Genomic DNA, 20,543 nt, shown 5'->3' on the forward strand with positions numbered 1-20,543 from the left:
CCAGGCTCACACAAAAGGGTTAATGTGATCCTGGGTTAGAAGAAAAACTTCTGCATGAGTTGCATTTCCTTTGGTGTGAGCCCTAGTGGGTCTCCTCCAGCCTTTACTTGGAAGCCTGCTAAATAGCTTGTCCAATAAGCCAGATGTTTATTCTGCACAATGGGTGCCCCAGAGGAAGGGAGGCAGAAGAGGAACACTTTCAGCTTTGACCACAGTCTGATTTTGGACTCAGGTTAAGGACATTCCTGAAGCGTAGTCCAGAAGATTCAGCTGAGTTGAGTTCATGCATTCATTGCACCCCTCCTTGTGGCCCTGGCCCTGTGCTGGTTCCTGGGGTCATAGAGATTAGACAGACGTGGGCACTCCCCTTGGGGGTGTCCCAGTGTAGTACTGACGTTGGGTATCTAAAATGATCATTACAGTTTTAGTGAATAGATTCACTTAGACTAGTAGCACTTTATCCCAGTTGATAAGATGACAGGATAGGATTTTGTCATGTAACCTAATCCCAGAGTCATGGTTCTTTTTTGTTTCTTCCAAAACTTTCAGGAGCTTATTGAGAGGTTAAGGCAGGCTCAACCTGACATAGTTAAGTTGTCTGGAATCTTGTGTCTTTGGTTGTCTGCACTTCCCACAAGTGCCCCCAGTCAGGAGAGTCCCTAGCCCTCCTGCCCTGGGTGAAGAATTCAATTGGTCCCATAGCTTCCACTCCCCGTCTTGGAAGCTTTGTCCACTTGAGCTGGAATTTCCTCAGGCAGCTGAAGCCCCAGCCCCTGGGTAGTCCTGGTTAGTTCTCCTCTCACTAAACTATCCTCTCTCTATCCACTTCATGCTGAGCTTTAGCTTGGCCAGAGTTCAAGGAGAGACTGGCAGGGGTGGAGGAAGGAGCCTTGTGCTCTAAGTTGGGCTTTAAGTCCCAGGTCTGACTCTGTAGCTCAGCATGTGACCCTCAGTATAGTCCTTCTCTTCTTTGAGCCTCGATTTCCTCACCTGTAAAATGACAGAGTTAAACAGAAAGAACCTTCCAATATTAGTATTCTTTGAACTTTTCAGTTAAGTAAACATTTATCAAGCCCCTGCCGGGTGCCAGTTCTGAGTAGGCAGTGGAGAAACAGAAAATAAGACACAATTCCTGCTCCAGATTAGAGTCCTTAGCATCCTTCCCCACTGGAGCATTTTTCAGGAAAACTTTATTTGGTGGAATGCCCTTTCTTGGGATGGGGGTTGAGGTGGGGAGAAGAGGCCTTTATGTTTTGTTGGTGTAAAGATTTGACTAGTGACCCCCCTGGGATGCCTAGGCTTGGCCTGATTTCTCATGGATTCTCCACAAATACTCATTGAATACCCACTGTGAGCAGATCACTGCCTGAGCCCTGTGGGTGGGGTGGGGGACTGGGGAGTTGGGGAGGGCAGTCATGGTATGAGATACATCCAAGAGGCAGAGTGATGGGGATGGGAAAGCAGTGGCCTGGGAAACCAGAGTCCTGCCTCTGTTGCTCACTGACCATGTGACTTTGGGCAAGACACTTCCCCACTCTGGACCTCTGTTTCTCCATGTGTAAAATAAAGAGCTTTGTCTTAAGTGTGTGCACAGAGTTTCTGCAAGCACTGATGTTCTGTGGTTCTGTGATTCTAGGATTGTCTGGGGACATATTGAGCTGCAGTCCAAGACAGCCCCAGCTGCCCTTGCCTGAACTGACTCTCGTTGTCCTACACAGAGACCTGAGGGGCGGAAGCCGAGCGAAGTGGCGCACAAGAGCATCGAGGCAGTGGTGGCCCGGCTGGAGAAGCAGAACGGCCTGAGCCTGGGCCCCGGCGCGTGCCCGGAGGAGGTGTTCGTGGAGGCCTCACCGGGCGCAGGGGACATGGACAGTCTGGAAGACGCCGGCGTGCCCCGGGCTCTGTACGAGGAGCTGCTGCGCAACTACCAGCAGCAGCAGGAGGAGATGCGCCACCTCCAGCAGGAGCTGGAGCGGACTCGGAGGCAGCTGGTGCAGCAGGCCAAGAAGCTCAAGGAGTACGGGGCGCTCGTGGCCGAGATGAAGGAGCTCCGCGACCTCAACCGCAGGCTGCAGGACGTGCTGCTCCTGAGGCTGGGCAGTGGTGAGTGCCCCCCCTCCACCACCAGCCACCTGCCACCCACCTCGGAGGGGGTCATGGCGTGCCGACTCCTCTCCCCGGAGGGCGCTGGGGAGAGGCAGACCCTGAGGCGAGGGAAGGGCAGGGACGAGGCTCAGCAGGTTCCCCAAGAGAGAGGCCCTCCCCGCTCAGAGTGAATCTGACAGGAGCTTTGGAACGCAGCAGCCTTAGCTATCTAGAACACAGTGGGCAGCAGTTGGAGAGGGGCCTCAGAGAGCAAGAGCTGGAAACGTATTTGCCACCACCCATGTATGCATTCATTCAGCTCCAAGGGGGCTTTAAGATAATGAAGTGAGTTAGACATGATTCTAGGAAAACTTGAGTTACTTTAAGTCAGAAAGAGGTCAGGGCCATGGGAAAGATGTGGATAAGATGAGAGGAGAGTTCAGAAGAGGGAGACTCCAGGAAGGAGGTGGGCCTCAAAGGGTGGGTGGTCTTTTAAGGCCCAAGAGGTGGCAGAGGGCAGCAGTCAACACTGCGTGTACTAAGAAGGGAGACTGCATGTGTGGTCAGGACAGGTGACTGAAGGCCTGGAAACCCTTACCAGCCGGGGTGTCTGGGTTTGTTTTGGTTGGAATGAGAAACACTGAGTTTTTGAGTAGAGAGGCACATGACCTTAGGAAGATTAGTGTAAAAGGTATGTAAAGCTACTTTGATTTGCTCATAGAAAAACTTGATAGGCTCTTACACTGCAACTAAATTTAACAAACTTAGGTTTTAGATTTTCTCATGTAATTGGGCTTCCCTGGTGGCTCAGCTGGTAAAGAATCCGCCCGCAATGCGGGAGACCTGGGTTCGATCCCTGGGTTGGGAAGATCCCCTGGAGAAGGGAACAGCTACCCGCTCCAGTATTCTGGCCTGGAGAATTCCATGGGCTGTACAGTCTGTGGGGTTACATAGAGTCAGACACGACTAAGGGATTTTCACTCTGACTTTCTCTCTCTCATGTACTATGGTTTAGAGGCTGGAATCAGGAGAAATCTGAAAGGCCACCACTTTGCCAGCAGGGAGAAATGACTGCTTACCTGAGAGGAAAAGACAGAAACACTCTGAAAAGCAGAGGACAGTCAGTGTTGAGCAAATCAGGATAACACAGATTCATAGCCCCCACCTTCCTTCAAGACAGTCGTTAATAACCCTGCGTCAGTGTTCTTTGCTTCAAAAAGGGAATAGACTAGTCTAGAAATACAAGTGCCATCCCCAAAGTTTAAATCCAGTACAATTTTATACTTAGGAAGGAAGGTTTGTGTTACCTAGATAATAGATTTACATGTAAAAGCTTCATTCCTTTCTGATGTTTAGATAAATGTGCTACCTTACTTATGTTGATAGGTCCCTCCTACTACCTAGAGTATGTTCCCAAGGCAGTGTCTCAGTAGATCTTCAGGGTGGCCTAAGGAGTCAGCCAAGAGGCCTTTTCATGCCCTTGTCACAGAGAAGAAAACTGAGGCTGGGACTTGCCCAGAGTCCCTTGGGGAAGCAGAAGCAGCGCTCACCTCAAACCACATCCCCACTTCCTAGGCGAGTTACGTCCCCACTCCCGGACTCTGCCTTGAAAGGTGCACAGTGACACTAAAGGTCATATGTGGTGTGCAACATAAAAAGTTATTAAAATTTTTTATCAAAGAATAAACCTAACGGTAAAAAAGTGTGATCTTGGGAGTGGCAGTGGGAGGGCAAGAGAGAACTGAGATTTTCGGAGAGAAAAAGTGTTTCCTAGTCTTTGGATGAATAATTTTTATTTTCATTGCATTCTGTACACTACATCTTTTGTAAACTTCTTGACGGGGGACAAAGCAAACATAAAAGCAAAGTTTCTCCACGTCATTATTTTTATTCCCAGGGAAACTGCCTGTCTTATATAATCATGAACTTCGTTTAAACTCCAGAAGCCACTCCTAACCCTTGAGTGCAGTAAGGCACTGCACTTTGTATCAGTATATGCCTCTTCGGGCTTCCCCGGTGGCTCAGCGGTAAAGAATCTGCCTGCAGCGTAGGAGATACGGGTTCAATCCCTGGATCAGGAAGATCCCTTGGAGGAGGACATGGCAACCTACTGCAATATTCTTGCCTGAGAAATCCCATGGACAGAAGAGCCTGGTGGCCTGTAGTCCATAGTGTTGGAAAGAGTCAGACATGACCGAAGTGACTGAGCCTGCACGCATGCATGCACGTTCATGTGCCTCTTTAGTCTTAAAACGCCTAGATAAACTTGGTGCCACCCGGGGTTTCAGTGTCTTGATCATTCTAGGCACTCCCACCCCACAGGCCTTGTGCCATCTTGAGGGCCAGTGGCTGGCTCTTCTCTGATCTGAGTCACCTTCTGATCAATGGATTGAACATAAGTCAGCTTAAGCCACAGTTATGCATAAAGCACCCACCACATGGGGTGCTCTGTGCTCCAGGGATCAGGGTCGTCTCGGAAAAGTCACATCTGATCAAGCTGTCACTGACCTGTGAAAGCTTAAGATCCATTGATTAACAAAAGATAAATCCCCAAGAGTATAATAAAAGGCTGTCTACTCTAAGGGGAGTTTGTATGTTTTCATGGAGGTAGTCTAGTCTGGTCTGGTCTAGTCCTTGGAACCAGGCAGGCCTGGATTCAAACCCAACTTCCCCACTTGCCAGTTCTTTGGGAACCTTCTTTCCTTGCTTTCTTCCCTCTTTTCTCCCACAAATATTTACTGGTCTCCACTGCATGCCGGGCGTTTTGCTTGTGGGGCTTCCCAGATGACACTGGTGGTCAAGAACCCACCTGCCAGTTCAGGAGACACAAGAGACACGGGTTCAGTCCTTGCGTTGGGAAGATCCCCTGGAGCAGGGCATGGCACCCCACTCCAGTATTCATGCCTGGAGAATCCCATGGACAGAGGAGCCTGGTGGGCAGCAGTCCATGGGGTCGCAAAGAGTTAGACACAACTGAAGTGACTTAGCAGCAGGTAAAGTTCAATCCATTTAAGATACAGCCCTTGCCCTCTGCCCTTGAGGATTTTAAAGTTTGATGTGGGAGAGACAGCTAGTGATTCAGTTAGTGCCAGCACAGGGACAGAAGCTCTGCTGTGAGACAGTGGAGGAGGGGCACCCGCTGCATTTGGGAGACTGGGGAAGAAAGGTTTCCTAAAGAAAGTGGCTTCTAATCTGGAGCCTGATGAATACATTTTTCTTACTCAGGCAGGAGTGAGTGAGTGGGAAGAGTGAGGTGCAATGTCGGCAGAGGGGCCTAGACAAAGTCCAATGTCTCTGAACCTTGGTGTTCTCATCTGTAAAATGGAAATAATAACATCCCTCTTACAGCATAGGGATATACAGCATCCTATCTGGTATTCTGTTGATGCTATATTACCATAAGCACCTTTTCCCATACCCCTAGCGGGCATCAAACATGGTCTGATTTGGTTTTTAACTCGTCTTCCCTAACCAGTCAAAGCTGTATGACCTTGAACAGGTTTACCAACTTCTCTGCCTCTCAAGGTCTTATATTATAGGAGAGAAAGGGGGCCGTATCCATATTTCTTCATTCAGTCAGTTCACATTGACCACGTGCTTTCTGAGCCTAGCAACCTGGGGAGACACAGAGCAGATTCAGACCTTGTAGGCTGGGGAGGGCACAGTGATGGAGGTAAACACGTAAGCATGCAATTGAAATGCAGTGAATGTGGTTCCGGGAAGCGGCTGGCAGTTGAAGGTGGAACTCGCTCTGGATGAGTCTGGGAAAACATTCTCTGCTGTAGTAGCCCCTGTACAGTACACACCTCCCAGAAGCCAAGCACAAGGCAGAGAAGAGCCAGGAAGGGGCTGAGAGACCGTCCTTGAATCTCAGCAGTACATCCTGGTCGGGGGCTGATGTGTGGCCTGGGCTGCACCCTCCTTGCCCCCGCCCCACTGGGGACTGGCTCAAGCAGTGCTCTTAGAGGCCCACCCTTGAGTATTTTTTCCTTTCCATGTTGCCAGGGGACCCATCTCAAGGATGCTAGATCATCCACAGGTTAGGGATGCTCAATTTTAAAAAGAATAACTGCTGACTCCCCCAGGCATTGGGATCCTGCAGGGCATAGACGGGAGGGAGCAGAGAGCAGGAGCCTGAAGAAGACCTCTGATTGGTGAGAAGGTCCCTTAGCAGCCAGGACCTGTGATGGAACACCTGGTGGAGGTTAGGGGCAGCAGCAAGATGGTGTAAGATGTTTCAGAGACTTCGCTGGATGACTCACTTATTCATTCTTTCATTCATTCCACAAATAAACACAAGATATATTTAACAGAGAAAAATCCTCTAGAACATGGAGTCAAGGAGTGGCAAATGAGCTTAGAGAGGATGTAGGCTATTGCCCTCATGTCGTTGATGAGGAAACAAGCCCAGAAGGTGTCACAGGTCTATTTCCAAGGGTCTCCTGACACCTGGTTCTGAGAGCCTCTCTCTGGGCCCTTGGCCACATGCCCTTGTACTTCAGTGTCATTGACATGGGGGTGACCCCCAGCCTAATCCCCCAAAGGACATCTCTCTGTAAAACAGAGCTTTCCTTTTGTATGATCTTAGCATAGGAGGCAGCCCTCTTTGATGGAAAGGAACCTCACTAACTCTGAAAGTTCCTTCTCTCCCGGCCTCTGTGACGGTGTCAGAATTAAAAGGGGAAGCAGTGTAAAGAATTCATCACTGTAACCAGCATATTGCAAGTGTTTACTAAATGCCAGTCTCTTTCTTCTTTCCTGCCCTTTCCTGTTTGTCTTCTCCCAAAGAAATAAATGCCAAGGACACGAAAAGCATGAAGATCTTCTAATATATAAAATACAGATTTATTTGTGTGTTCATTCGTTCATTTATTCTTTCATTCATTTATCATTTTTTAAGGGTATCCTTTGTGCCAGGATTGTATTAGGTGCTGGAGATACAGGAAGACGGTCCCTTTTGAAAACATTCATGAGCCTAGGGGGTGAGAGTGATGTTTATTAAACCAGGGCTTGGCAGACTCAGAGAATTCCAGGGGTTTGAGGGGAAGCAGAGCAGTGAAAGCCAGTGACAAGGGTGAGCTCCAGTGTAGGAGAAAGTAAACTCTAGCATCTCTCTTGAGTTCCCTTCAGCCAGAGTCCTTGTTCTTAGAGGTCAGAGACCAAAGCTCAGATGTTACCCTCAGCTTTTAGCACTCTAAGTACCTCTTACTAGATAAGATGGTTTTGGTGTGATTCCGGTACCATTAGTTCAGCTAAGGTTGGAAAAGGCTCAGTGAGGAATGTAGAGGGGGAGACAGAGTCCTTGTCTCCAAGCTGCACACACAGCCCGAAGCGGAGCACAGACTTGCGCTCGGGACAGAACATAGCAAGTGCTGGATCTGCAGGAAGGAGGCAGAGGATGGCTCTAGATTTTGTGTGCACTTTGTAGGGAAAGTAGGTGGAAATGGTGAATTCTGACCAGAAGAGGAATAGACATTAAGAATAATAACAGTAATTCACATGTACATGACACTTGACAGGCTTCAAAGACCTTGACATTTTTATCTCATTGGACTATTCCAGTAGCCTTATTGCAAGGCCAGGTAAGCATTATCTCCTTCTGAGAGAGGAGAAGGCAAAAAAAGAGATAATGCCCCTGTTGGCCAGATCACAAGCTGGTTGAAACTTTTGAAGGAGAAAGCCATTGTGGCCTGCAAATCTGTCTTGGCTCTTTAGAGCTGGGTTTCTATCACCTCTGTTCCCCTCTGGGCTCGTGCCTTGTGTTCTGTCCAAAGTCCGTTAAAATACCAGCTTTGATCTTTAAAATCCTTTGCGGTCAGAGCTGGATTCTTTCAGCACAGGTCTCTGGTGGTGCCTTTGAAAAGCAGCGAATGTCAGCCAAATGCCTCCTGCTGGCTCTCCCCTGAACTGGAGGCAGCGTGGGCTTTGGCAGCAGATAGTACTTGGGTTTGAATCTCAGCTTTCGAATTCTTTAACTGCGCAACTTGAAGCAAATAATTTAACCCTTCTCAGCCTCTCTTTTCTCCTCTGTAAAATGGATATCGTAATGCATACCACACACAGGTAGGAGAGCCTGGTCACTGACTAGGAGGTCAGAAATACTGGAGTTTTGAACACTGGCTTTTCCATATTTTGATTGTGTTAACTTGGGCAAGTTACTTAACTTCCTGGGCCTTAGTTCCTTCATCCATAAAGTAGAGTCAGTGACAATACCAGCCACTGTGGTTATTAAGAGGATTAGATGAGCAAAGGCATGTACAGACTTCTGCCCAGGGGCCGGCACATGGCAAGTGCTCCGTGAGTCCAGCATTAGTGATGTTGTACCATTGGAGTTTGCACGTGAGATGTGTGTACGGTGCTTGGCGCACCAAAGGCACTCATTGTCCTACAACAGAGCACAGATGCGGTTGTCTCGGCTTGTCTTAATCTTTGGTCAATCCAGGTCTCCTAACATCTCCCGGGGATTGCTACTTTCCCTTGTAAGTCCTCAGAAATCATATTTGAATTGTCTGTTTTACAGCTACGCCTGGACTTGATTTCAGGCTCACTGGTATATAGTGTATTGAATTCTCCCACCACGTGCTTTTCCAGGACAGAATTCCATCTTCCTATCTCCAGTCCTCAAGCACTCCTTTGGACCCCCTTGAGTCTTCAGTTTTCTCTTTGTCACAGCACTCCTCCCAGGGCTTGTTCATCTCAGAGCTCTTTGCCATTTCCTTCAGCCTTCAGTTCACTCTCACCAGTACATGGGAGTGCTCACAAAAGTTGGGCTTTGAGAAAGGACTAAGAGGATAAGTGGGAGATACCCATCAGGTCAGGTTTTCATGTTCCCAGGACCCAGCAGGTCCACAGCCTGCCACTGCCCTGCTTACTGGTGGGCTGGGGCCCAAACTACCATGTCTTGTGCCCCTCACCCTGGGTGGCAGGCAAGGGTGCAGCAATGAGAACTAGAATTGTTTCTCTTAAAGATAAGGGCCATCTTCCCCTTTGAAGAACTTTGTGCACTCTTGACGGGATCAGCATTAGCCACAGTCCACCCTAGGTTGTTTTAAGATCCGATTTCAGAGTAGCAGGACAGTCCAGGCCCCTCCTTCCTCTTTCTCCCTAGAGTTCACTTTTCTGGGGCAGTGGGGAGGGGGCTGAAGGATAGCTCCAGGCTGTCCCTTTGATCCTGCTTGGGGAGTGGGAACATCAGGAGTCACTGGGCTTCTCTCTGTTGCCAGAACAGGAAATGTGCTTCTCACTTAAAACAGGGCTTTGCCCGTTGGTCATGGGCTTTCGTGTGGCAGGCTTGTTTTCTGCTGGCTTTGCCAGTCCAAGGAAACGGAAGTGGGAGAGCTCTCCTTCCAAACAAGGGCTGGCCCCTGTGAACACCTGCTGTGGGCCTGATACTAGCTGCTTTTCGTAGAGAAAACCACCTCAGGAGTAGACAAGGATCATCGGATGAGGACGCGGGCCCAGAGAGGAAATGAATGTCTCAGAAAACAGGAGAGACTGATAAAGATTTGGAGTTAGGAGAGACGCTGGCTTATTCGGGAACCACAAGTCACCCCTGACCGAACTGCACAGAGGAGAGGTAGGTAGGAGGGACAGCCAAGGCTGCAAAGGCAGGTGAGGGCCCCTAGAACTGCCCCAGCCCTTACACAGGTGGATGCAGGGGCTCCTCCCCTCAGAGGGGCCTGTAGCCCATCAACCTCAGCGTTGCCCCTTTGGTCATGGGCTTCAGGGACAGAGGGACAGACTGGAGCTGTCCCTCAGTCCCCTCCCCACTGCCCCAGAAAAGTGAACTCTAGGGAGAAAGAGGAAGGAGGGCCCTGGACTGTCCTGCTACTCTGAAATCGGATCTTAAAACCAAACAAATCAACCAACCCACATTTAGCAAAGACAAATCCCATTTAGTTCCTGCTCTAGAACAGCTCATGGCCTGAAGGGGAGAGCCAACAAGGTCAGAGTCAAGGACTGACTTGCTTGGGAGATGTCAGCACCACCATGAGGAAACTCCGCCTCCCCTAACCCCTGCCCTCGGGTGCTCGCTGTGCCCCACAGCAGCCCTTCGGGAATCTGAGGGCAGCCTTTGTGCCTCCTACCCTACTCCTTCGTACCACAACCCCTCAGTCTTCGCACCCAGCCAGTTCTGTGCCAGAACCAAAAGCCATTTTGTGTGCATTCAGCACATGTGTGGGGGCCTTCAGCGCCTATCTGGCAGGACAGACCCATGCTGTTGTGCATATCTTTGCCATTTGGAACGCTGCCTGGGTCCAGACAGTTGGGGTGGGTGGGAAGTGGCAGGACCACAGATGAAGAGCCAGCCCAGCTTTGACCACCAGCTGGCAGAGGACAGGCTCAGATCTCCTAGAGGTGAGATGAATCCTGGTGACTCACTCCCTCCCCACTGCACCCCCTACTCAATTGTGGAGTTCTTCACAGACACCTAGGAAGGCAAAAGAAGGTCAGAGGTGCAGTATGGGTCCCACAAGGTGGACATTACGTGAGAAGCCTGTGCAGCCTGAAAACCACAGTTAGCTGAAGGCTTGTAGGGCTGTGGTAAGAGCAAGCCTTCGGAGTCTAGCAACCCTGAATTTTTTTTTTTTACTTTCGACAAATTACTAAGAATTAACTTCTTTCATTCAGCACATGTTTGATGAGTATTCATTGTGTGCCAGGGACATTGCGCTGGGTGCTGGGATACAGCCGTGATCAGGACAGTGGCTGACCTCAGAGTTTGCATCCTAACCCGGAAGATAGTAAACAAATAATAACTTGATACTGGAGTATCAAGATTAAAAGATTTTTTTAAATAGTTATTTTGATGTGAAATTGGCTTCCCTGGTGGCTCAGCAGTAAAGAATCTGCCTGCCAGTGCAGAAGACATGGATTCAGTCCCTGGGCTGGGAAGATCCCCTGGAGAAGGAAATGGCAACCGACTCCAGTATTCCTGCCTGGGAAATCCCATGGACAGAGGAGCCTGGCGGGCTGCAGTCCATGGGATCGCAAAGAGTCAGACATGACAGCGACTAAACAACAGCAACAATAACTAATAAAGATGTTCAGTAGGTGTCAGTCACCTTTCCTTTTCAGGGAGAAGCAAATATGTCCTTTGAAACAGGCCCCTACAGTTCTCCAAGGTGGGTAAAATACCTTGACCACCACGACTGGGGACCTGGGCCCCCTCCTGCCACCCCTGTCTTGCTGGGCTTCTGCCCCATAAAGAGGGGGCTCTCTTGAGTCCATTCGGGCTCTGCTGCTCTAGAGTTTTCACTTCCCAAGGGACCAGCCCCACTGTGAGGTGGCAGCGGCGGGTGCGGGGCGCGGGCATCCTCATGAGCTGCAGGGGTCTTGCCCAATCCAGTCTTTAGGGCTGGAATGGCCTCTCCTGCCTCTGCCTAGAAAAGCCTACTCCAACCCTCACCCACAGAGAGCCCTCAGAAAACGGGGAGGGTCGGGGAAGGACCCCAAGGAGCCGCTGCTGACAGTGATCTCATTGCCCTGCCTGACCATCCTACCATCTTCCCTCGACCTTATCTCAAGTTCTAGGAGCTCACCTGTTCCTTAAGGCCTTCCCGGGCCCCTGAGCCCATGGTAATCTCTCTGCAAACCTGTGCAGATGATGATGCTGCCCACAGCCTGGTCGATCAGTGAGCCTCCATAACGTGCCGCTTGCCTCCCCGTGTGACGGTAACTACCCCACTCCAACCCGTACGGCCAGCTCCAAGCCCTGGCCCAGAAGTTTGTGACTGTACTTCTGAAGCCTTCCTAGTCTCCTCCAGGTGTGGCACGTCCTCCTCTGCTTCTATTCCCAAGTCTTTATCCTTACTCTTGTCAGGGTGGTATTAATGGTCTGTGGTCTGTCTCTTCCCACTACTGGACATCACACCATTTGAAGCTGCCTGCTCAGGGCTGGCACTTAGTGGGTGCCCAATGGATTCTCACTGAAGGAATGAGGCCAGGTTTGTCCCTGCCCTCCCTGGAGGCGCAGCGGGGCTGAGAACCATCTGCGTAGCTGTGGCAACAGGTGAGAATGGCCAATACCTTCTGAGAGGAGATCCACCTGCCCAGTTGTGGGCCGTCTCCCATCTCTTTCCAAGGCCTCTGTGTATCTCCTCCTTTGCTGTAGCTCTTCCCATGCTCAACTCCTTTTCAACAAGTAGAATCATCTTTTTTTTGACAAACCCGATATGCGTCTGGGCCACCAGAGTAGGCATATGCTTTAAGGATTTTGATTTGATTTTTTGATTCACTTTATATTTAGGAAGAAACTAGAATTATACCAATAGCAGAGAAAAGTCCTGTTCATTTGCAGGAGTAAATGGAAGACTTTAATACTTTTCAAGAGAAAATCTAATATTACTAGCCTTTCTGTTTCAACAGAAGTCAGAATTGATTTTTAGTGTCCAAGCATACATATTTTGAAGAAATGGGTGATTTTTAAACCTTCTGTCTGTGGACAGAGGAGTTGCAGCAACGAGTCGGACATGACTGAACATGCAAATAGAGCATAAGCATCAATGTCTTAGAAAGATTTCCAGGAAGAATGGCGTTAGTCCAGTCAAGCTAGATGAGAATAGAGAATGTTACAGTTTCCTTTATCTGTTGTGCCAGCAAACGTTTACAAGCCCCTTACTGTGTGCCACAATTCCCATTTTATGGGAAAGGCCTCTGGGGCTTAAAAAGGTAAAGGAAATAATAGACCCAGGATTTGCAGCAGGTTTTCTAGCATTGAATCCAGTGTTTGTCCATAAGCTCACAGCTGTTTGTATGCAGTATAATGAGAGTTTCACGTGTTATATTCTCAACGTCTCCAGAACTGGGGCATGCTGTATTTGTCTCCGGGTCCCCAGTGCCTCTTCCAGGGCTCGATCTTGGTATGCAGTCAGGGATTGTGTGATGAATGGGCTCATGAATGACTGAATGAAAAGACAAGCGCTGTCTTTTATACTCTTTCAAAAGCTTTTTTTTTTTTTTACCCAGCTGAGAGGTTTCTCTCCATGGAAGGTATATTTTCTCCAAAATAAACCTGAAGTGGATCAAAAGGCTTTTTTTTTTTATTTTTATTCCTACTCTTCCCACAAAGTGAAAAAAAGTTGCTTTGTTACTTAAAATATCAGCACCAGATCGTGCAGCGCCGTCTCTGAGCACAAGTGCTTATTATCGTGGCTAATTTGGTCACATGTGTTTGAAGGAGAACAATGCCTCAGAAATTTTTAAAAGCAAAACAGCAATCTGAAGCGTTTGTTGTAATGAGATGTAAATTGCCAGCATCGTAGTGGAGCCGACTAAAATTTGCAGTGAAGTGTTTTTCTCCCCCTTTTAAATTAAAAGCACTAGAGGCCCTCCCTCCTCTCTGGGAAGAAACCACATGCTTTTTGTTCCTTTTCTTTCTGACTCTGTACTACTAAAGACGCTGCTTTATTGACTGATTCATCCCTTCATTCATCTGCCATTTTCTGAGCCGGTGTCTGAGCCTCCATTGTGCGCCTGCCTCGCTCTCTGGAGGCTATTGGCACTCCCCATTTTGCAGGTAGGAAAGCTGAGGCACAGAGAGGTGAAGGAGATGTGTCTCAGGATTCACACCCGGGTCTCCTGACGAACGGCTTCCAGGAGGAGCCTTTGGTTGGTGTGTCCTCCTCGCTGAGACACCAGGTCCTTCTGTATACAATGCCAGAGAAGGCAGTGGCAGAGAGCAGTGCTAATCCCTGGCAGCCGTCAGGTATTAAATGTGCTGATCAGGGATGTTAGGAAATAGAGTTCCTTGAGAGCTTGGGAGCAGGAAGATCCCATTACAATAGGCTCAGCATTCGACGAAACTCTGTTGGTCCCTGAGCAAACTGGCAGAGGGGAGCCTAGTGTGGGTGTGTGTGCCATGAGAGCCTGAACACCTGCTCTGGGCCAGGCTCGTGCCACGGACTTGGGGCAAAAGAAGACCAGCGGGGCCCTGGTTCCCAGGGATTAGCAGTGACTAACTTGAGCACCCAAATACGACCCCCACGTGGGGCAGGGGCGGGGGTGGGCATGCTGAGCCACCATTTACTGAGAACCCACGCTGTGCCAGAGTCTGTGTGAATCACTACATATATGAGGTTAATTCCTTTACGCTGCAGCCTGGCTGGGTCACTGTTGTCATTCCTCCTTTCAGGATGAGGCAACAGGAGTCAGAAAGGTTAAGTAATTATTGATGTGTAAAATCACCTGTTGACAATTGAATTGGAACAGGCACTGTGCTGAGCCCTGGTCTCTAATATAAAAAGACACAGTCTCTGTCTACTCTCAGGCCTCACAGTCTAGTGGGGGTGGCAGAGAGAGGAATAGATGAGTGCAGCTATTACCAGGGGAGGAGAGAGTCCCAGGGACCTGGCTAGGCAGGCCACGAGGGAGCAGAGTCTGCGTTAGAAGAGAGGACCGGTGAGGGTGGAGCCAGAGAGGTGACTCTTTGCTCTCAGCTCCTGCTCTTTATGTGTCCCTGTGTAGCCAGCAGAACTGTCCGTTCCCCTGGCTAGATGTTTCCAGTTTCCATTTTACAGCCCTAACTTCTACTTCCTGGGCTGCAAAAAGGTTACAGGTATTTGAGAACAAATACCTATAAACATCCCATTCACTTCAGGCACCTCCACTCAGCAGCAGGGCTTTATTTCAGAATCTGTGCCTCAGCCCATTTAAGTCTCTTTCTTGTCCACAACTCTCTGCCCTCATGTTATGAAGAATTTACTGAGAGCCTGCACCCCTAGGTGCCAAGATTACAAAGAGAGTAAAACTTTACCCTTGAGGAGCTTCACAGTTTGATGTGGACAGCAGACAGGCTGGTTAGATGATCCCAAATATAATGTGCTGGAAGTATTTACGACTTAGAGACCCCCTACCTGGTAGTGATCAGAGCAAGGCCTCACAAAGGAGACACCTAAGCTCTGTTCTGCAGTCTGACCAGAGACTTGACAGGCAGATGAGATGGCATTCAAGGCCAAAACAGTAGCACGTCCAAAGGCTCAGAAGCTTGGGACAGCACAGCGCCTGAGGGGCAACATCTGGGGAGAGCAGGAATTGAGCAGCAGAGATCAAGAAGAAGCTGGCTATATTCAGGGTCTTAAGGAGGCTATGGTACGCAATTTTGAGGGTAGTGGGAGCCTAAGCCGGGAAAGATTTGGTTGTGAGTAGATTTCTTTGGCAGCTGTTGTGGAGATAAATGGACGAGAACTAGACTGAAGTCAGAGCTGAGCTGGGTTCATTCTCTTGTCCACCATCTTCCTCTCTTGGAAGGAAAAGGAGGCTTTAGAGGAAGGACACTATCTTTTCCTAAGAAGACCTGTGCTCCATTGGCTGCATGGCTCCATTCCTTTATCTTGCTGCTGAATGTCAGAGCAGGAAGACACCTCAGGAGCCAACTCAGCCATGCCCTTTGGGGAAAGCCAAAGTAATTACTTCTTCCCTGACCTAAGAAAAGATCAAATGCTCCACTTGAGTTTGTTTATATCTCAGAAACAAAACTGAGATGTCATACAAAGAGAGGAGAAACTATGGCATCTGCTTCTGAAACTTTAGAGTTATTCATTCATTCTTGCCATTCTTTTGTTCATTTAGCAAACAGAGAACACCTCCTCATGCCAGGGGCTGGGAGCAAAGAAGAGAAAGCCTTAGGCCCAGCTCTTGAGTAGGTCACACAGAATTGGGAGATGCTCCTAGAATGGTGACGATGCTATCAGTCCCTCATTCTGACAGCTTGTGCATCCACAATTCACTCGCCTGTGGTCACACAATTAAACTATAGCCAAACTAGGAATAAGACCCAAACCCGGTCTCCCAAGATGAGCCCTGCTTTTCAGTGAGCTCTGCGCCGCTCCCCAGCCTTGCTGTGTTCAGCTTTGTGCCTTCACACTTCGTTGAGCTGCTCAGGTGCCATTAGTGGTAAAGAACTTGCCTGCCAACGCAGGAGACCCGAGACATGGGTTTGATCCCTGGGTCAGGAAGATCTCCTGGAGGAGGGCATGGCAACCCACTCCAGTATTCTTGCTGGGAGAATCCCATGGACAGAGGAGTCTAGTGGACTCTAGGGTCCACAGGGTCGCACAGAGTCAGACACGACTGAAGTGACTGAGCACGCACTCATGCGCTGAGCACACACAAGTGCACCTACATTGTTGGAGACTTCAGAGATCTGGCTTGCAGCCACCAGCAACTCAGAAATGGTTTTATCAGTCTAGGAAGCCCTATTGTGAGGAATTTTTGTAACAAAATCACCAATACCTTCCTCACCATCAGCCAAAGCCAAGGGTATGGCAGTTTAGCACAGTAAATTGCATCCAGGTTGTTGGTGAGGGCTTTGGCACACAAACAGCTCCGTACCAAGTGGCCCACATGGTAAGAATAAAGGAAGGCTGGACCATGAAACTCACTGGTGACTTAAGTTACTTGCACAGTCTTGGGGACCAGCTTTGGCAGTAGCTAAATTTCTGATCCCAGTTAACTCCTGAAATACTTGCATAAGGAGAATTTCCAGGATGCCAAAACTCTCTGTTGGCCTCTGGATTTGCTCGCCTATAAAAGTTAATCAAGTTATCCAGCCTTACCCTGTTTTTCTGCCCTTTGGTAATCAAGACACAACAGGTGATTTGAAAAATAGTCCATCATTTTAAAAAGCTAATGGAGGAAAAAAAAAGTCCTCCTTAGAAACCACCACCATTTATCTCCTGCCTTTTACTGTTTAAACCGTACATAATTTGTGTTGATTGCATTAAAATAAAAATCAGGATAGCTGCCGGTTCAGGCAATCAGGGGCTTAATCTGTATTGTACTTTAATTTCTTGGTTGAAATGCGCTTGTCTAGATACTAGGTCTTGGGCCGGGGGAGGCCTTTGCATTTCTCCCCCTGCTTCCCTATCTTCTGCTGTGGCCTCCTTCACATAGGCTGCAGGGATGGGGTTTTGGCAAATACACAGTTTGCATACTGCAGTCATTGCTACCCTGTCTCCACCCCAGTCTTAAAAGGACCTCTTTCCCCTGCAGGAAGTTGAATCCCTTGCATTTTCATTCAGACAGTGACACCCTAGAAGACTGCTTTTCATTCATGTTTAATTAGAATCTAGTCCATTCTTATCTGCCACCTTTTCCCCTGTGATGTTCATACCTCCTATTATTTTCAAGCTGGGGTTTAAGTGTAGTCCAATGGACAAAAATAAGCCAGCATATTTTTTTTGTATGTGCCACTATGTGCTGACAGATGCCTAGTTAAAATATTTGCCTTTGATTTTCCTTGGAGTTCTAGACAGATCTCTTTTCTTAACTGCCTAGGTCCCGCCATTGACTTGGAAAAAGTAAAGTCAGAATGTCTCGAGCCCGAGCCGGAGTTACGGAGCACTTTCAGTGAGGAAGCAAATACGTCGTCCTATTACCCCGCTCCTGCACCTGTCATGGACAAGTATATCCTAGACAATGGCAAGGTAGTGTTTCAAGCTCACTCTCCATTCCCTACAAGTGTTGGTTAGTCAGTGTGAAGGAGGAGGGTATGGTGGGAGCTTCCCGAGATACAGCAACCGCTTGGCCTTCAGGCCTAGCCCAGTGACTGCTTCCAGAATCCATGTGCTATAACAGTGGAGCTTTACTAGGACTTTTTCTCTTCTTTTTTTTTGGTAAATATTGGGCCAAAGCAACTGTAAAACTAAACTGACATTTAAAAATAGCTTATTAGTGAGAAAGATAATTTAAAATGATAATATGATGAAACCAGATGCATAAAATGTATAAGGTGATCTCGAGATGAGATATCTGATTTACAGATATGGCTGTGACTGAGTAGTCATTCATTAATTGTTTGCAAAGTACCTATGTGTTTTAAGTCCTACCCTAACCCTAAATGCCAGGGATACAGAGGTGCATGGGACATGCTCCTTACTTCTAAGCTGGTTTCAAGTTGTACATTCAGCTTGGTTAGCCCACAGTCCTAGGACCACATATAACTCCTCAGATTTTTTTTTGTAAGACTCTTGAAAAAAAGTTATGAAAGAAAACTTAAGCACTATTAGTAGTTATATTAGTGCAGGGTGAAAAGTAATGGAATAGCCTTTGGAAGTCTTAAAGTCACATATATGACATAGCAGCAGGGCAAGGAGAAGACTTCTAATATTCTTCCTACATCCAAATGAATTCATCTTGGAGGAAATATACTGGCTCTCTTTGTCTAGGCACTGGTCATATTCAGTTTTACTATAATAGTCTTTGCCACCATGGCATGCATTATAGACATCACCTCTCCTTCTCCCCAGAGACTCATCTGTGTCAGTCTGTTTTTCTTGCCTTATGCTTCAAAAGGTCTCTGTTTATCCAGTATCGTTCCCCAGTGGGTTGATGAGAAAGGAAAGTTTGTTTTATATGGGTTTCTCCAGATACATCCCTGCAGCTGGCCAGGCTGAGCCAAAGCAAGCATTGTCAAGACAAGGAAATGCAACTTGTTGGTCTTCAGGGCTCCCTTGGATATGCTGCCCTCCTCTTTCTATCCATGTGCCCTCGACTCCCTCAGAGCACTTCCTCCCTTGAAGAGGCAGAACTGATGGGTCAAACCATAGGCCTATTCTGCCCTGCCTTGCTGCAACCTACAGGCTTTAAGAATCTGCTTTGCAGGGAAGAGGTGGCATGACAGAGTGGAAGTAGGCAGCCTGGAGCCCGAGTGTAAGCTTAATTCTTTGCCCTACCTGTGTGACTCTGAGTGGGGGCTTCCCTTCTCTGGGCTTCAGCATCTCTAGCTGTGCCAGGTAGGATCAAATTAATGCTCTCCATAGTCATTAAAAATGACTTAAACTGTGTATCTAACTTTGGTGAACCTTCAGCAGTTAGAGATGAAGAAAAGACTTTTCTGTCTTCGTTGATTTCTTTCCAGGCACAATCACATAGTGAAATGACTACAGACTTTTTCTTAAAGTAGCTTCTAAGAGAAATCTCTTTCTCTCTTGCTTTAAAGACTGGTGGACAGTTTCTGGGCATTATGAGGGTCTCTTTCGAAAGGATCATTTTCTCTCCAGGAAATTGTGTCTCTCAAATGTCATTTGATTTTTTCATACTCACACTGCACAACCAGTCTTGAAAGTGCCGAGTTTGTTTTATCATTGATTATGGTCAATATGTTGCTATAAAACTAACTGGCTTTTGTTTCCACCAATTCATAGTCAAAGGAATTGATGAAGGGAGGGGAAGGAAGCAGACACCCTGGAAACACACACACAGCAGCTTGCTTGGAACAGCAATCCCCCGCATCCCAGAAGTAGTCATTATTATTCTTGGCTCTGCTGTCGTTTCAGACCCTTCCTTCTTTCTGCCTCGATCTCTGTGATGCGCAGAGCATGGGAATGAGATCTGTTTCCTAGTCGGAAACTAGTTTTGTCCTCTGAAACATTTCACAAAGGCATTCTTTGATCAAGTCCCATCCTACCAGATGCCATGTTTTAATAACCTCCCTTGAAAGCGTTAAGGCTAACATTTCGGTCCAATAGTGAACTGTGGTTTATGTGAATAAGGGTTTGCCATAAAAGTTACTTTCTGATTTGGCTCAAGCGCATCTCTTTTCTTTGTCTTAAGATATTTTATTTCAAAAACTCATTGAATCATAAAGCTTCAAAGACCATCAAAGTTTAAATAGTATAATTTATACACGGAGTGGATGGGGAAATGCATCCAGAAGAGGGGCTCATCTACAGCTGTACACCAGAGCAGAGGCAGGCAAGAACTAGAAGCCAGGTCACCTGGCTCTCAGGCTGGTGCTCTTTCCAGTCTGTTCTGCTGCATCCTTGAAAGCGGGGCTTTGCTCCAGGTGACCCTGAGCTCTGTTGACCTCAGGAACCCTTGTCCCAAGTGCCCCAGCCTGTTCCTGTGATCAGTCTTACCCAGGGCTGTTTCTTTCTGTGCTGCGTAGCTGGCCTTGTACTCGAGTGCATGTCAGAAAATATTTTCTTCTTCAAGGAACAGCAGCTCATCTGAACTGAAAGCCAGTGCCATTAAGACATATTAAATATGTGCATCAGTTTCTTACAGCTTTGTGTTCAGACTAGTCTGAGCCATGTTGTAGGGGATGAAAGAGGCAAAGCCTGGACCTCTCCCCATGGAGATGGACTGCGAAGGTAGTGAGGGCTCTTAGTAAGTTAGAAATTCAGAGTGGGTAGAACTTAGCCCAAGAGTAGTGAAGGAGGTTTTCTTTCTTTGGGGGCTGGGGTTTAAAAGCTTATCAGGCTAAGGAGATGTAAGGGAAGGTTCTCATCCCTGGGTGAGGGAGAGGCATGAACAGAGACATGATAGGGGAAAGAAGGCAGCAAAAGTAACAGTTTCGGGTTTGCACTACCCTCCTGATACTGTCCGCATGTTATCTCATTTATCTTCAGAATAGCTCTTTATTCAGGTGGTGATCTGCCTCAGGTACAGCTGAGGAAAGAAAGGCTCAGAGAGGTAGAGTGACTAGCCCAAGATATCCAGCTGGTGGGTAGAAGGGC

The 20,543-nt window shown here is 48.0% G+C and overlaps 2 protein-coding genes across 4 annotated transcripts in view; both read left to right on the forward strand.

Annotated features, from left to right (window-relative positions):
- AGBL4 (AGBL carboxypeptidase 4) overlaps positions 1 to 20,543 on the forward strand; it is a 1,467,749-nt gene that overhangs the window by 1,229,427 nt on the left and 217,779 nt on the right. The gene's annotated exons all lie outside the window — the stretch shown is intronic.
- Positions 1 to 20,543, forward strand: part of BEND5 (BEN domain containing 5) — a 49,436-nt gene that overhangs the window by 15,983 nt on the left and 12,910 nt on the right. For 2 of the 3 annotated variants that reach the window (XM_025288777.3, XM_025288779.3), the window contains 2 exons: positions 1,719 to 2,103; positions 17,362 to 17,510. In XM_025288777.3, the coding sequence (XP_025144562.2) occupies positions 1,719 to 2,103; positions 17,362 to 17,510 (534 nt within the window). Of the gene's footprint in view, positions 1 to 1,636; positions 2,104 to 17,361; positions 17,511 to 20,543 lie in introns of all 3 variants that reach the window. The other variant, XM_025288778.3, reaches the window with a different exon arrangement.

This window comes from Bubalus bubalis, chromosome 6 (assembly GCF_019923935.1).
Source record: "Bubalus bubalis isolate 160015118507 breed Murrah chromosome 6, NDDB_SH_1, whole genome shotgun sequence".
Lineage (NCBI taxonomy): Eukaryota > Metazoa > Chordata > Mammalia > Artiodactyla > Bovidae > Bubalus > Bubalus bubalis.